This window comes from Elephas maximus, chromosome 6 (genome assembly GCF_024166365.1).
Source record: "Elephas maximus indicus isolate mEleMax1 chromosome 6, mEleMax1 primary haplotype, whole genome shotgun sequence".
NCBI classification, from domain to species: Eukaryota; Metazoa; Chordata; class Mammalia; order Proboscidea; family Elephantidae; genus Elephas; species Elephas maximus.
Window position 1 is genome coordinate 66,191,877 of NC_064824.1, and position 14,263 is coordinate 66,206,139.

At 39.3% G+C, this 14,263-nt stretch overlaps 1 protein-coding gene across 3 annotated transcripts in view; it reads right to left on the bottom strand.

Annotated features, from left to right (window-relative positions):
- The window catches only part of STK39 (serine/threonine kinase 39), a 346,663-nt gene that overhangs the window by 100,423 nt on the left and 231,977 nt on the right, over positions 1-14,263 (bottom strand). For all 3 annotated transcript variants that reach the window (XM_049887367.1, XM_049887366.1, XM_049887368.1), the window contains one exon: positions 12,702-12,769. In XM_049887367.1, the coding sequence (XP_049743324.1) occupies positions 12,702-12,769 (68 nt within the window). The remainder of the gene's footprint in view (positions 1-12,701; positions 12,770-14,263) is intronic.

Here is a 14,263-nt window from a genome sequence, read left to right on the forward strand (position 1 = left end):
CACAAAAATCTGTGAGGCATCTTGATATGAAAAGTTTGTGGTAGAACAAGCTCTAAATTGAGAATCAGTTAGGACTCATGGAACCCACATTTATTGAGTGGAAGGCCCAGTACAGCAACATTTAAGCGCTCAGCTGCTAAAGGTTGGCAACTGGAACCCACCCAGTGGCTCCACAGGAGAAAGACCTGGCAATCTGCTTCCATAAAGATTATACAACAGCCTAGAAAACACTCTGGGACAGTCCTACTCTGTCTTGTGGGATCTCTTGGAGTTGAAAACTGACTTGACAGCACCTAACAACAACAATCGAATGCTGGGCACCATATGGCTGCACAAGCATAAAGGCAATTTCTCATCTCCTCAAAAAGTCATGTCTCACCACATGTCACCTCCTCCAGCCCCAAGGTGCTCACAGCAAACAACCACAGGTGGATTCCTGAAAGAATATGAATTAGAGGAATCCATAAGAATGGCTTCACGATGGAGCCCTATTTTTGTTCTATCTCTGGTGTGCTAGTTATACTCAGAAATCATTCATTTTTGTGGCTTCTCTGCACAGTGTCTCAGCTGAAACCCTCGGAGGCCTAACACAGACTGAGGTAGCAGTGTTTGCTGCTACAGGATGGTGCTGCCTCCTGCAGACCCCAAGAGCCACAGGAAGCATAAGTAACCTCCACGTGCTTTGACACTGAGTTTACTCGCTTATATTATTTCCAGATTCTCAGAGTCTAAGAGCATTTTACTGAGGTCAAAATTCAATGCTGAAAGTGGTCTTTCTGTTGCACAGAGTTTTCACATATCATTTTTGCACACGTAGCCTTTTATATGCTACAATGCTGAAAATCTGAGAGCTCCCTAAGTAGCAAGTAATACTTTTAAGTAAGGTCAGTTCTAGCACATTAATTCAAAATAATAACAATAAGGAAGCCATTAAAAAGGACTGTGCAGATTTATATTAATTGATATAAAAGGAAATCCAATATATATTACTAAACAAAGCAGATTATGACATGGTGTTGTGTGAAATACAATGTTTATATAACAGATATTTTAAAATTTAAAGTATGCATTGACATGTATGTACAGAAAAAAGGCTAGAATGTATATCAGGATGCTAATAATGATTTAGCTATGGGTCATGAGTTTATGGATGACTTTGTTTTTTGCTTTTTTTCCTTCAATTTTTTTAGATTTTCTTTAATGTAAGATGACCATATATCACTTAAGAACAAAGAAGTAACAAATGCTTTTAAAGTCTTCTATGTACATTCCTTATTGCTGAAAGTATCTGTACTCACAATGTCTTCTTGCTCCATTGCCAAAAAAAATTGACATTCTCTCATAATGGAAGTCTTTAATTCTTCTATTTTGCTTCCCTTATGTTACCAATTTTTTCTGAACATAAACCTTCCTTCCTTTAGCATGCTTTCCAGCAGAAAAATTTTATATATGCAAAAAGCCAACAGCCTATACAACCCTATCTATACCGCCTATACCTATACCATCTCCCTGTATCATACCATCAATAACACTGGATTTAGCATCAGAAGATCCCAGCTCTGGCCTGGGCTTACTAGCTCTGTGACTGTAGGAAAGCTACTTAACGTCTCCGATCATTCCTTTTCACCTCTAAGCAGTACATAGGACTAAAGGAAGAGTTAAATCAGGCAAGTGATGTGACAGTACTTTTAAAATTGCAAAACACTGCAAATGCTGGTTGCTATTAACATCATCATCTTCAGCATCTACCGTAAAAAAAAATATTTTCTTCATATTTCTGTCACAATATTTAATGATGAGTTTATCAGGAAACGTTGTTAAAAGAATTTTTATGTAAAACGCTAATGAGAAGACAGGTAAACATTAACAGCTCTAAAAGCACACTCATTTCTTGTTGCGTTCAAAACAGAACTGAAACCCAGCATGGCCACAGGGTTCAGTGGCTAAGCACACTAACCTGGGTGTTAGAGACCGGGGTTCAAGACCTGCTTCTGCTTCTTATGAGCTGTATAGTGTTGGGCAAGTATCATAACCACATTAAACCTTAGTCCCCTCAGTTATGAAATGTCAGTAACAGCAGTGCTGTTGTTTAATGTAGATCAAACAGGACAAGGTCTTATCACAGTGCCTGGCACATGGTAGGTACATCACCTTTTTAAAGGACACCATTGTCAATAAAGCCAAAATGTGCAACAATTCAATTTTCAGAGGAAAAAAGGAACCCGAAGAGAATATTTAAAAATTAAGTAAAATGCTAAATAATTTTCATATTAACCAAAACCAAACTGATGGCCATCACATTGATTCCAACTTCTAATGAACCTATAGGACAGATTGGAACAGGGTTTCCAAGGCTGTAAATCTTTACAGAAGCAGGCTGCCACATGTTTCTCCAGTGGAGCAGCTGGTGGGTTCGAACTGACGGCCTTTCGGTTAACAGCCGATTGCTTAACCACCGTGCCACCGTGCCCCCAGTGCTCTTAATTTTTGTATTAAGGACATATATTTCTAATAATTTGGAGCCTAAATAATAATATATACTGCCCTATTGAAAAACAAATGTGGGCTTGTCAGAAATAATTTGGGATTGATAAGCCCCCTACCAAAGACCAGAACCTGACACGGCCCTTGTATTCTTCCTTACCATTACTCTCCTCAAAATTTGGATGTTGAAAAAAATAGACGCTGGCTACTATGGGAACAAGTAAACAAAAGGTAACACCCAGACAAAAGGACTCTCACTTTCCTTTCACTAGCCATACGTCTTCCTTTTATCTCTCCTCTTGCCGCATTTATCACTTTCTACCTTATATTAGAGTCATGTGTGTGGGATCTGATCTCTCCACCTACACGGTAAGCTCTTTGAGTGCAGAAATCCTGTCTTACTCACTTGTGGATTTTCAACAAAGCCTTGCACAAAGAAAGCAGTAAATAAGTAGTTTGTTGGGCGGTGGGGGGTGGAGAGAAGGAAAAAGAAAACACACTAAAAAGCACCACTACGACTGAACCCTATGTCTACACTATTTAACCTTTTGGAGGAAAAATTAATCAAGCCTCCCAGCCACTTGACTAGTGGAATTATGCAATTAACCCTGTTTTACAAGCTAGAGAATTGTTTAAGTATTTTAATTCCTCTAGAATAATGATATGATGGAATTAGAATTCAGGTATGCCAATGCTAAAGCAGTGATCAATATTCCTTCTAACAGCTTTAAAAAGCTTTCTTCATAAAACCAGAATTTGCTAAGTCTATTATTCTTTAAGGAGTCTTGGTGGCACGATGGTTAAGAACTCCACTGTGAATCGAAAGGTTGGCAGTTCAAACCCACCAGCAGCTCTGTGGGAGAAAAGACCTGGTGATCTGCTTCTAGGAAACCCTATGGGGCCATTCTACTCTGTCATATGGGGTTGCTATGGGCCAGAATCAAGTTGATAGCACACAACATTATTCTTTACTAAAGGTCCCTAGGTAGCACAAATGATTTGTGCTCAACTGCTAACCTAAACGATGGCAGTTCAAACCCACTCAGTGGTTCTGCAGAAGAAAAGGTCTGGTGATCTGCTACCATTAGGATTACAACCAAGAAAACCCTAGGGGGCAGTTCTACTCTGTAACACATACAAATGGTCGCTATGAGTTGTCAACCAACAACAACAACATCATTCTCTACCAAAGCTAAGTTCATCTTTTTAAAGAGAACCTAAAATAGTAAGTCAAATTAGACAATTATTTTCCTGTTAAAGTCTTTTTGTTAAACTAAATATCCTATCCTAGAGATTATTTCTCCCCACAAGCAGGAAAGCCACTGTGTTGATATGGGATTTTTAACTAGTTCATCAAGGACTAATGATAATGTTACTTAATAAGGAAGACCTAAGAAGAGTTGATACCTTTGAATTATGGTGTTGGCAAAGAACATAGAACATACCATAGACTGTGAAAAGAATGAATAAATCTGCCTTGAAAGAAGTACAACCAGAATGCTCCTTAGAAGCAAAGATGACGAGACTACGTCTCACATATGTTGGACATGTTATCAGGAGGGATCAGTCCCTGGAGAAGGAAAGCATCATGCTCGGTAAAGTAGAGGGTCAGCAAAAAGAGGAAGACCCTCAATGAGGATGGACTGACACAGTGGTTGCAACAATGGGCTCAAGCATAACAACGATTATGAGGATGGCGCAGGACCGGGTAGTGTTTTGTTCTGTTGTACATGGGGTCGCTATGAGTCAGAATTGACTCGATGGCATCTCACAACAACTTAAAAACAAAGTAAATTCATTATGAGCTAGTTGATGGGGTGTACCATACCAGAACATCTCTACAGGACACCTGTCATGGCTGCCTTCACAAGAACTGTAAACGCAATCCACCGGGCTGAGCTGACTGCATCCCACACAAAGGAGTTAACACTTTAATCGATAAGTTTATCATTTTCCAAATCACTGAGCCAGGTTCTAAGAAACACATGTTTTATGTCAAATACATGAGTATTTTATTTTATGAAAAATATACGAATGGCAAAATAGTTGTGCAAAGTGTGACTCAAACCAGAAACTGCATTACCGTCTGATGGTACATAAATTAGGAGTAACCAACTCGGTATTTTTCTCCTGAGATGTGTTTAAGAGAATTTCCTTATCTTGTACCTGGACTTTATGATATTCAATTTTTTGACAACACAGATGACATAACCATATACACAACAAACAAGAGAACATTTGCAGAAAAGTACATAAAATAGAAAAGCATTAACTATGTCCAGCATGTAACATTGAGACTGAAGGTCTAATCCTTTCTTTTCTCCAACCTTACCACACATACACCAGGTCCATTTTAAAAGCAAATTAAAGCAAAAATGTATTTTTCAAAGACAGCACTAGCCTTTTGCCTATGATCAGTACAAATTAATAATGGAAAAATACACTACTTGTAGCTACAGTATATTGTCTTTTCTTGTAGAATGTGACATTTTAAAAAGTAAAATTTTCCCCAATTTCCTACTTAGAGAACGAGGGAGAGGTTTACCTGGCATTTTTTTGGTGGGGGGAGGGTGAGGAGGGAACCATGTTCCTAGCAGTTAGATTTGTAAAATGCTTGGTCAACAAGAAAATCAGAGTGACCTTTCCAAGACGTGGGGTAGGCAGCCACCCACACAGCCTTAGTTAAGGACTGATGGAAGGCAGACTTGAACTGAAGTCTCCTACCCACTGACCTGTGGAGCACAATACACATAAATGCCATGCCCAAATAGCCTCAAAAAATAGAAAAGAAAGGCAAGTATACTCTTTCCCAATACTTGATAGCCACACATTGTCTACATCAGTGGTTCAGACAGCCAGACTGATGCTGGATATATATTTTTATATATAAACCAAACCCACCACCGTCGAGTTGATTCCGACTCATAGTGACCCTATAGGACAGAGTAGAACTGCCTTATAGTTTCCAAGGAATGTCTGGTGGATTCAAACTGCCGCCCTCTTGGTTAGCAGCCATAGTACTTAACCACTACATCACCAGGGTTTCCTCTCTCTCTCTCTATATCACATATATATACACACACATATCACATATGCATACATACAACCACACACACACATACATCAGTATCTTGAAGTGGAGATGGAAACAGAAGAGAAAAGCAAAAGAGAGGTCATGGATTTTTTTAAAAGAAGACCAAGTAGCAACTTCCAGCTCCCCATCACACAGGCTGGTACAGCAGATTGCTTGTTTGGGCCCAGAGATGGTATGATACAGGATAAATTTCAAATGGGGAATGGTCTATGCAGAAATTTTATGGCAGGGAGCGACACTGGATGGCAGGTTTTTGATACGAAAAGAGCTTGTTGCTTTGAAGGTTCTAAGAGAAGAAAATCAGACATACAAGAGGATGCTGGTGGGGAGAAAAGGGAGCAGAGGGCTGCCACCTGTACACGAGAGATCATCTCCATGGGGATTCTATGACCATATTCATTTATGGCATAAACAGTGTTTCTAAAACTGGGGATGTGAATGTGCTCACAGAATCCTCTAAATGTTTTTAAATGTTGCATTTCCATTTCAATTATAATCTTTCTCTCTCTTACACACACACACATAATTACTCTGGGACATCAGGAGAGTGTCCTTGTCAGGGACCATGATGACTGCCCCAACTTTAAATTCACAGTCACCAACCTCAAGTGATCCCCAGTGTTGCCTATGAATCCTGCCACATTTCCCAAGTAAATTTACTCTCCTGTTCTCCTGGATAATTATTCCTTTCTCTTCTTAAACTTTTAACACTTTCTTTTCCTTCCTCACCCTCAACTGATGAGAAAAAGAAACGATAGAAGAAGAGGACTTTCACACTCCTCACCCTCAACTGATGAGAAAAAAGAAACGATAGAAGAAGAGGACTTTCACACTCCTGCTCCCGATCTGTCCAATCCACTTGCATCTCTACCTGACTCCTCAGTCTGCCCTCGCTTTATAGGGGTTGCACTGTTCAACAGATGCCCTGTCCATTCTCTATATGAATGCCTGGATGTCATCCCTACTCACTCAGTTAAGAACATCAGTTTTACAACTGTCCCCTCTTCTCATTCAATTTTTCCTTCTTTATTGGATCATTTCCACCAATCTATCCCACAGCCATCGAGTTGATTCCGACTCATAACAACCCTGCAGAATAGAGCAGAACTGCCGGATAAGGTTTCCAATGCTGTAAATCTTCATAGAATCAGACTTCCACATCTTTCTCTCACTAGTGGGTTGAACTGCCGACATTTTGGTTGGCAGCCGAGCTCTTAACCTTTGCATCATCAGGGCTCCTCATTAATCTATAAACATACTTAGAAAAAAAAAATCCTTTTGGCCCATATTCTCATTGATCTATTGCCCCATTTTCCTGCTTCCCTATATAGAAAATTTTCCAGGAAGAGTTGTTTATACTAACAAGTCATTTACACTTATTACTCCCATGTTCTCTCCTGCTACTCTGTCTTGAACCTAGTTCAATCAGGCTATTGTCTCCATCATGCGGCTAAAATATTTCTTGTCAAGGCCAAAATCCATGTTGCCACATACAACCGTGAATTCTTAGTTCTCATTGTACTTGATCTATTAATAACATTTGATTCAACTTTTCACTCATTCTTTCTTGAAACACTTTCTCCATTCGGTTTACAGGACTATCACTCTCTCTTGGTTCTCCTTCTTCCTCCCCAGACTCTTCTCATTTTCTGTTGATTGGCCCTCATCCTTCTACCTCCTGTGAGGCTGGACCACACCTCTTCTCTTCTCTTTACTATCACTCACTCCCTAGGTGATCTCGTCTCATAGCTTTATATACCCTATGAGCCAATAGTTCTCAAATCCCTATCTCTAGCTGAGATACTGCCTTTAAATTCTAGACTCATGTATCCAAACAAATGCCTATTTCACATTTTACCACGTAGATGTCTAATAAAAAACCAAAAACCTGTTACTGTTGAGTCGATTCCGACTCATAGCGACCCTACAGGCACCTCAAACTTAACATGCCCAAAACTGAATTCTTGATTCTACCCCAATATGGGACTCCAACTCCTTTCCCCATCTCAGTAAGCAGCAATTCCATTCATCTGTATTTTCAGGCCAAAACTCTGAATAATTCTGAGTTCTCGCTTTCTCACCGAGAACCCAATAGCTGCTTGCCACCTCCACTACTGCCCACTCTGGTCCAAGCCACATCATCACTCACTGTGTCATTGCAGTAGCCTTCCACCTTCTCCATATGCTCTATTCTTCCTAAAGAAATCACAGTGATGTTTTTAAAATTTAACTCAGATCATATCCCTCTTCTACGCAAAGTCTCCAATGGTTTTCCACCCAGTAGCGGTGAAATCTAAAGTGTTCTCCACATGGCCCTACATAACTTGAGTCCTGCTAACTCTAAGTCCTTCACCTCCTACCACTCTAGCCACACTGGCTCCCTGGCTGTTTTTATAACATGTTTCCTGCTCAGAACATCTGCAAGTGCCATTCTTTCTGTCCAGGATTCTTCCTCCAAACAGCCTCATGGCTTGATTCCTCACTTCCTTCAGGAATATCACCTTATTTAGAGAGGCTTCTGTTGTAGGAAGAATTCTAAGATGGCCCCCAAGATTCCTGATCACTGGTGTTCATGCCCTGCATAATCCTCTCCCCTTGAGTGGGGCAGCACCTATAAAATCATGGATGTCACTCCAGTGATTAGGTTATGCTATATGGCAAAGGTGAAGGGATTTTACACACATCTGTAGGGTCTAAAATCAGTTGACTGTGAGTTAATGAAAAGTGAAATTATTCTAGGTGGGCCCGGCTTAATCAGGGGAAAGCCCTTTTAAAAGAGGCACTAAGCCCTGGGGAAGGTAAGGAAGACACTTTCCTGCTGCCCTTGAAGAAGCAAACTGGCAAATTGTGAACTGCCTGTAGAGAAGAGTAGCCTTTAGTAGCTAACCCTTATAACTGCAAGGAACTGAATTCTGTCAACAATCCAAATGAGCTTGGAAGAGGACCCAGAACTCCAGATAAGAATGCAGCTCAGCCAACATTTAATATTAGCCTTATGAGACACTGAGCACAGAATCCAGATAGACTTACAGAAACTATGAGATAATAAATAGGTACTGCTTTAAAGCTGTTAAGCTTGTGGTAGCTTGTTACACAGCAATAGAAAATGAATACGCCTTCCCTAACACAGACTAAAGTTCTCTCATACTCTCTATCCTCCTGACATAGCTTTTCCTTCACAGAACTTTATATATATCGTATATATGTGTGTTGTCATGTAAGTATATATCACGCATACACGCAAGTGTGTGTGTGTATCGGAGCCCTGGTGGTGCAGAGGTAAAGCCACAGCTGCTAACCAAAAGGTCGGCAGTTCAAATCCACCCAGTTACTCCTTGAAAACCCTATGGGGCAGTTCTACACTATAAGTCAGAATTGACTGGATGGCAACAGGTTTCGTTATCTATCTACCTATCTATTTACCTGTCTATCTACCCATCTACCTACCTACCTACCTATCTATCTAATCTATCTATCTATTTTGGTGTGTATCATTTGAATATTTTAATTGTTCATCTCCCAGCCTCTAGAATGTAAGCTCCTTGAGGGCAAGCAATTTGTCTTTTCTTTTCTCCACTGCTGCATTACAGCATGTAGAACAGTGCCATGCACATAGGAGGTGCTTAATAAATATTTACAGAATGAATACTGTTTACGTTTCCATTAGCACAAAGTGATCACAAAAATGTAATGAGTGGCATTTAACTTTTAACTTTGAAAGGCTATTTCACAAACTTAAGTACAAGAACTCCCCTAGGGGAGTCCAAAGATACATTTTGAGAGATTCATGAGTTCCCAAATTTGAAAAACACTAGTTTAAACAAGTGCCTTGTAAATATTTAGGGGAAAAAAAAGGATACCAACAGTTAGGCATCAACATGTGTTTACTGAAAGTAAATCATACTACAATTCATTTCCATTTTTTGAAAGTGATTCTAAGTGGTTAGATTCAGAAAAATGTCACTGATATAAACCAAAAACCAAACCCAGTGCCGTCGAGTCGATTCCGACTCACAGAGACTCTACAGGACAGAGTAGAACCGCCCCATAGAGTTTCCAAGGAGTGCCTGGAGGATTCAAACTGCAGACCCTTTGGTTAGCAGCCGTACCACTTAACCAGTACGCCACCAGGGTTTCCTCACTGATATAGTATGTCTTAATTTCAGAAACACATTTACCATATTTTACGCAAATAACGCTCTCCTTCTACGTTTGTTTGCCACCATGCTCCACACCCCCCGCCCCAGGTACTCTCATAAATAAGCATGCTATGCTAATCCTTTTACAGCAAAATGTAAAAAAAATTGGCATAATAGAGCTTAGGAAAATACCTCACAGGGGGATGGTGCAGCTGGCAAACAAATGTACAAGGTGTGCATTATTTTTATTAAAATACAGTATCAGATCCCTTTATGATATGCTTGGGAAGAGTTAATGCCCACTGAAAGTCAACAGGGTCAACTGGATTTGTTTCTTGTTGAGCAAGTGTAACAAAGAATGCTAGATAGTTACTGAAAGCCATTCCAAAAATGGTTTCTAACAGATGCCAGAAGACTCTGTCCACACTAAAACTGTTGTACAAGTTAATGTTTCAGATAAAGATGTAAAAGACAACTTTATCAGATTGGCAAGTGACATATATCCAAACATTGTAACTAATATGACACACTGACAACCATGATTGAGATGAATGGCAGACAAGCAATGAGTCAAAACTAACATGTTAATTGTTACAGTGATAAATGTTAACTCACACAAACAAACATGAGCTGCAGTTCAGAATTAGGCTTGGCAGCCCTTCAAATGGAACAAACAAAATCAAGAGGTTTTCTTTGACTCTTGAGTCATGCCAAACTTGTCACCAAGGCATGTGGCTATTTCAAAAGGCAATTAAAAACTTGGGCTGATTTAGGAGAAATATAGAGGGTGGACTGCAAAAATCACATGATCTCATTATTGTACTCTCCAATTAGTTCAGACCACATCTTGAGTACTTTAACAAGGGTGCTACATTTAAAAGGGACAATGTTAAGCAGAAAAACAATTCTACGCAAAGAGCTTTGAGGTCAAATAGGTTTTAGAGTAAACAAATTCCTTTCCTGCAGAACTTCTTAGAAAGTTTACTATGTTAATGTTCACTGCAATTTCTAAAGAACATGTGTATCTACAGGTAGGAACATAGAATGCACTGTGTCTTAACATATTTCAACATGAAACTCTTTCATCATAACAAGTCTACTATCTTAGGACAAGTCTACTACCTTGTAGGATTAGAGATCTAAGCCGCAAACTTTGAGAAACAATATCCTAGACCTGCGAGGAAAAAGGTAAAAAAGCAGATGCAGAATAAATGTTTACAGGAGTACCTAGGAGTGTGAGGGCTGACAGGGAAACTGTATTATAATTACAAAGACTAAAGGTACTTGAATTCTTTTGCCTAGGAAAAGAGAAGAAGACTTGCAAATGACTGTCAGAAAAATGAGGGCATGCATTTGTCCTATATTGTTCTAATGTCTAGATCAAAACAGTATTCAGAGGTAAGTCTCTGAAATATGTTTTTTAACATGCTCCCGAGAGGATCTTTATCTAGAGAGTCTGATATTTTCTCTAAGGGCACACAATTAGAGCCCACAGGAGCCAGAATAAGATCAGTTGAATCTTTAAAAGGAGAAAACTATCTAACATCTAAAAGCTTCCAGTATCATAAAAACCAAAACCAAACTTGTTGTCGTCAAGTCGATTCTGACTCATACTGACCCTACAGGACAGAGTAGAACAGCCCCATAGAGTCTCCAAGTAGCCGTGGTGGATTCTAACTGCTAACCTTTTGGCTAACGGCCATAGTTCTTAACCAGTGTGCCACCAGGACTCCTTCAGTATCATAAGGGGTAGCAATAGGGAAAAAAGTGAGCTGAAGTTAGCATTCAACAGGGACGTTAAGGAAAGATTCTGCATAGTAAAGTAAGATACTGGATTAAACCCTTTGCTCTTGAGTCAATTCTGACTCACTGTGAGCCTATGGGACAGAGTAGAACTGCCCCATCAGATTTCCAAGGCTGAAAATCTTTATGGAAGCAGATGGCACATCTTTCTCTCAAGGAGCAGCTGGTGTGTTCAAACCACCAACTTTTGGTGAGCACCCAAGGGCTTTAACCACTGTGCTACCAGGACTCCTTGGATACTGGATCACTGGATTCCAAACGTCACTTCCAAGACTGGCATACTCAGTGAGCCAGGCTATAACTTCCACAGTCTTGCTCATTCCCGCACTTTGTGGAAATAACAGGGTCTGGTACAGAGTAGGCCTCATAAATATTGGTTGAATAAATGAACAGATGAAAAAGTGAAAAATAAGTAAATAAATAAAGAAGTACTGGTTCCAAAGTCAGACAAAAAGGGAATAAGCTGTTTCAGTTTGGGGAGATTGTTAAATTCACTAATTATGAATACTAATCAGGATTACTTACAAACACAAGAAAAAAATTTAAAAAGTTATAATCTGTTGTCTTGAGATACCAAATCCCTAGCAAAGAATATATGTAAAGATGAGCCTTTAAATTAAAAAGTCCTTGGAACAGAAAGAGCTTTCACTCAGTAGGTATAAAATCTCCACTGTCAAGCACCATATTTGTATCCATTTCCTAGAAGATTGAGGGTTCTTTCAAAATATATGTCATTTCTCAACAGTGGCTGATCAAACCTGCCACTGAAAAATGTTCTGAACAGGCAACTTAGAGTACAAGCATGGTTTATTTCTGTCAGAGACTGACTGCTGAAGTGTGAAAGAAACTCATTAAAAATCTCTTACTGTGATCTTACATTGTAAAAAAGAAAAAAAAAAGAGAGAGAGAGAAAGAAGGAAAAGCCAAGGGAAAAATACTTAATGAAGGGTACACTGAGCCTGCAGACATGCTCATATGGTGTTTTTCTTCTTATTCTTCTTTAGTACACAATTACATTCAAGAGAACAATTAGTCCTGGGAATACAGCATACACTTGTTGTTTGAGGGAATCAAATAAGTTAACAATTTTATTTTATGCTAATATGAAGAAAGTTAACGGAGGCAATCAGAATATTGTACTATTGGAAAAACGAGGCAAAGTAAACAGCAATATTGTTTACCTTAATCTTAAAACGAGGTTCACAACGCAAGAAGCTTCTCTATAGTCTTCGCTAGCATTGGGTTGGCCCTTTAAAAACAAAACAGGAAATGCTGTTATAATTTTATCAGGAAACAAATGAATAAAATCACAATACCCCTGAATTCATACAGCCCTTTCTTTCTGGCAATCTCAAAACTAGATGTTAGCACATCTTGTCTTATTTGGCCTCATAACAGCTCTGTGTAAGGATGGAATCATACCTAATTTGCATCACAATTGTGGGTATGAAGGTTTCTTATAGAAATCTCAGTGGTAGGATGAGAAGTATAAACAACTGGTATAAGCTACAGTAAGTCCAAAGAAGTGCCACCATCTAAAGCAGCACCTTGCAACCTGAGTCATGGACTATTACTCTCTGGGCCTTGGTGAGGAACAAAGGTTGAGGACCTTAAACCTTACAATGCAAAGAAACGTGGAACCCAGTAGATCAGACCAGTGTTTATCTTTCCTGTTTTCTCACCTAGAGCTTATTCTGGGACCACAGACATCAACCAGAAGTGCCTCTACTACATGGCTCTGCCCTATCCTTACCAATTCCCAGGGACAAGTCAACCTTCTTGTTGGAGTAGGGAAAAAAGGAATTACAGGTCAAGATTTAGCTCTGCCAATGACCAGCTATGCAACCACAGACAAGTATTTCAACGAATCAATTTGTGATTTTACAAAATGGAGATAATACCTGCCTCAAAAGATTGTTGGGGAAACAAAATAATATATATTATAATGCACCATAAACTATAAATGTTATACAGTACTAGATACCCTAATCCCTTTTCCTGCTTCCTTTACTCTCTTTGTATCTGACTTATTATTATCTCCAATTTGCTTTTTATCATTCAGCCAATCCCTACAGTTTATCTCAAGGCATTTTACTGGGTTGCCTATAAAGGCATAAAGCCTCTAACCAGGTGTGTGGCCTCAGACAAGCCACTTAACCTCTGCAGGTCTCTGCTTTGTCAGCTGTAAACAAGGGCCAAGAACTAGGTATCTGACCTCAAACAGGCTTCCTGCTACCATGAAATTCCATCACTCTAACCATCTCCACAGTACGTATCTGTTTCATAAAACAAGTATCAGAAGGAATAGATCTGAACTGATATGGAATATATAGGTTTGGGGGAAAATGTCCAAAGCAGGGTGGTGCTTTATAGTATAACCATGATGAGAGCCAAAGGGTTTACCTATTAATTATTCAGCAAAATCAGAACTGTGAGCCTAAATTCTGGCTCTAGGTCCATATTCATTCTCTTGGACTGCTCAGTATCCTTCACCACCACCTAACCCAACTCATGACACATGTCTTCTGTCACATAACTTTTAATATAAAGGCATTTCACAGTCACTGGACTACGATTTTTACAAGTCAAGCTGCAGAGATAAATTGATCCACAAAATTCAATGATACAATAATTATGAAAACAGCTTATTGTACCCAACCAAGGGTGAAAAAGAAAAGTATAAATTAACTGTATGTTTGGTGGCTGGAATGTAACAGAATGGTGACTCATTTTCTTTCCTTTT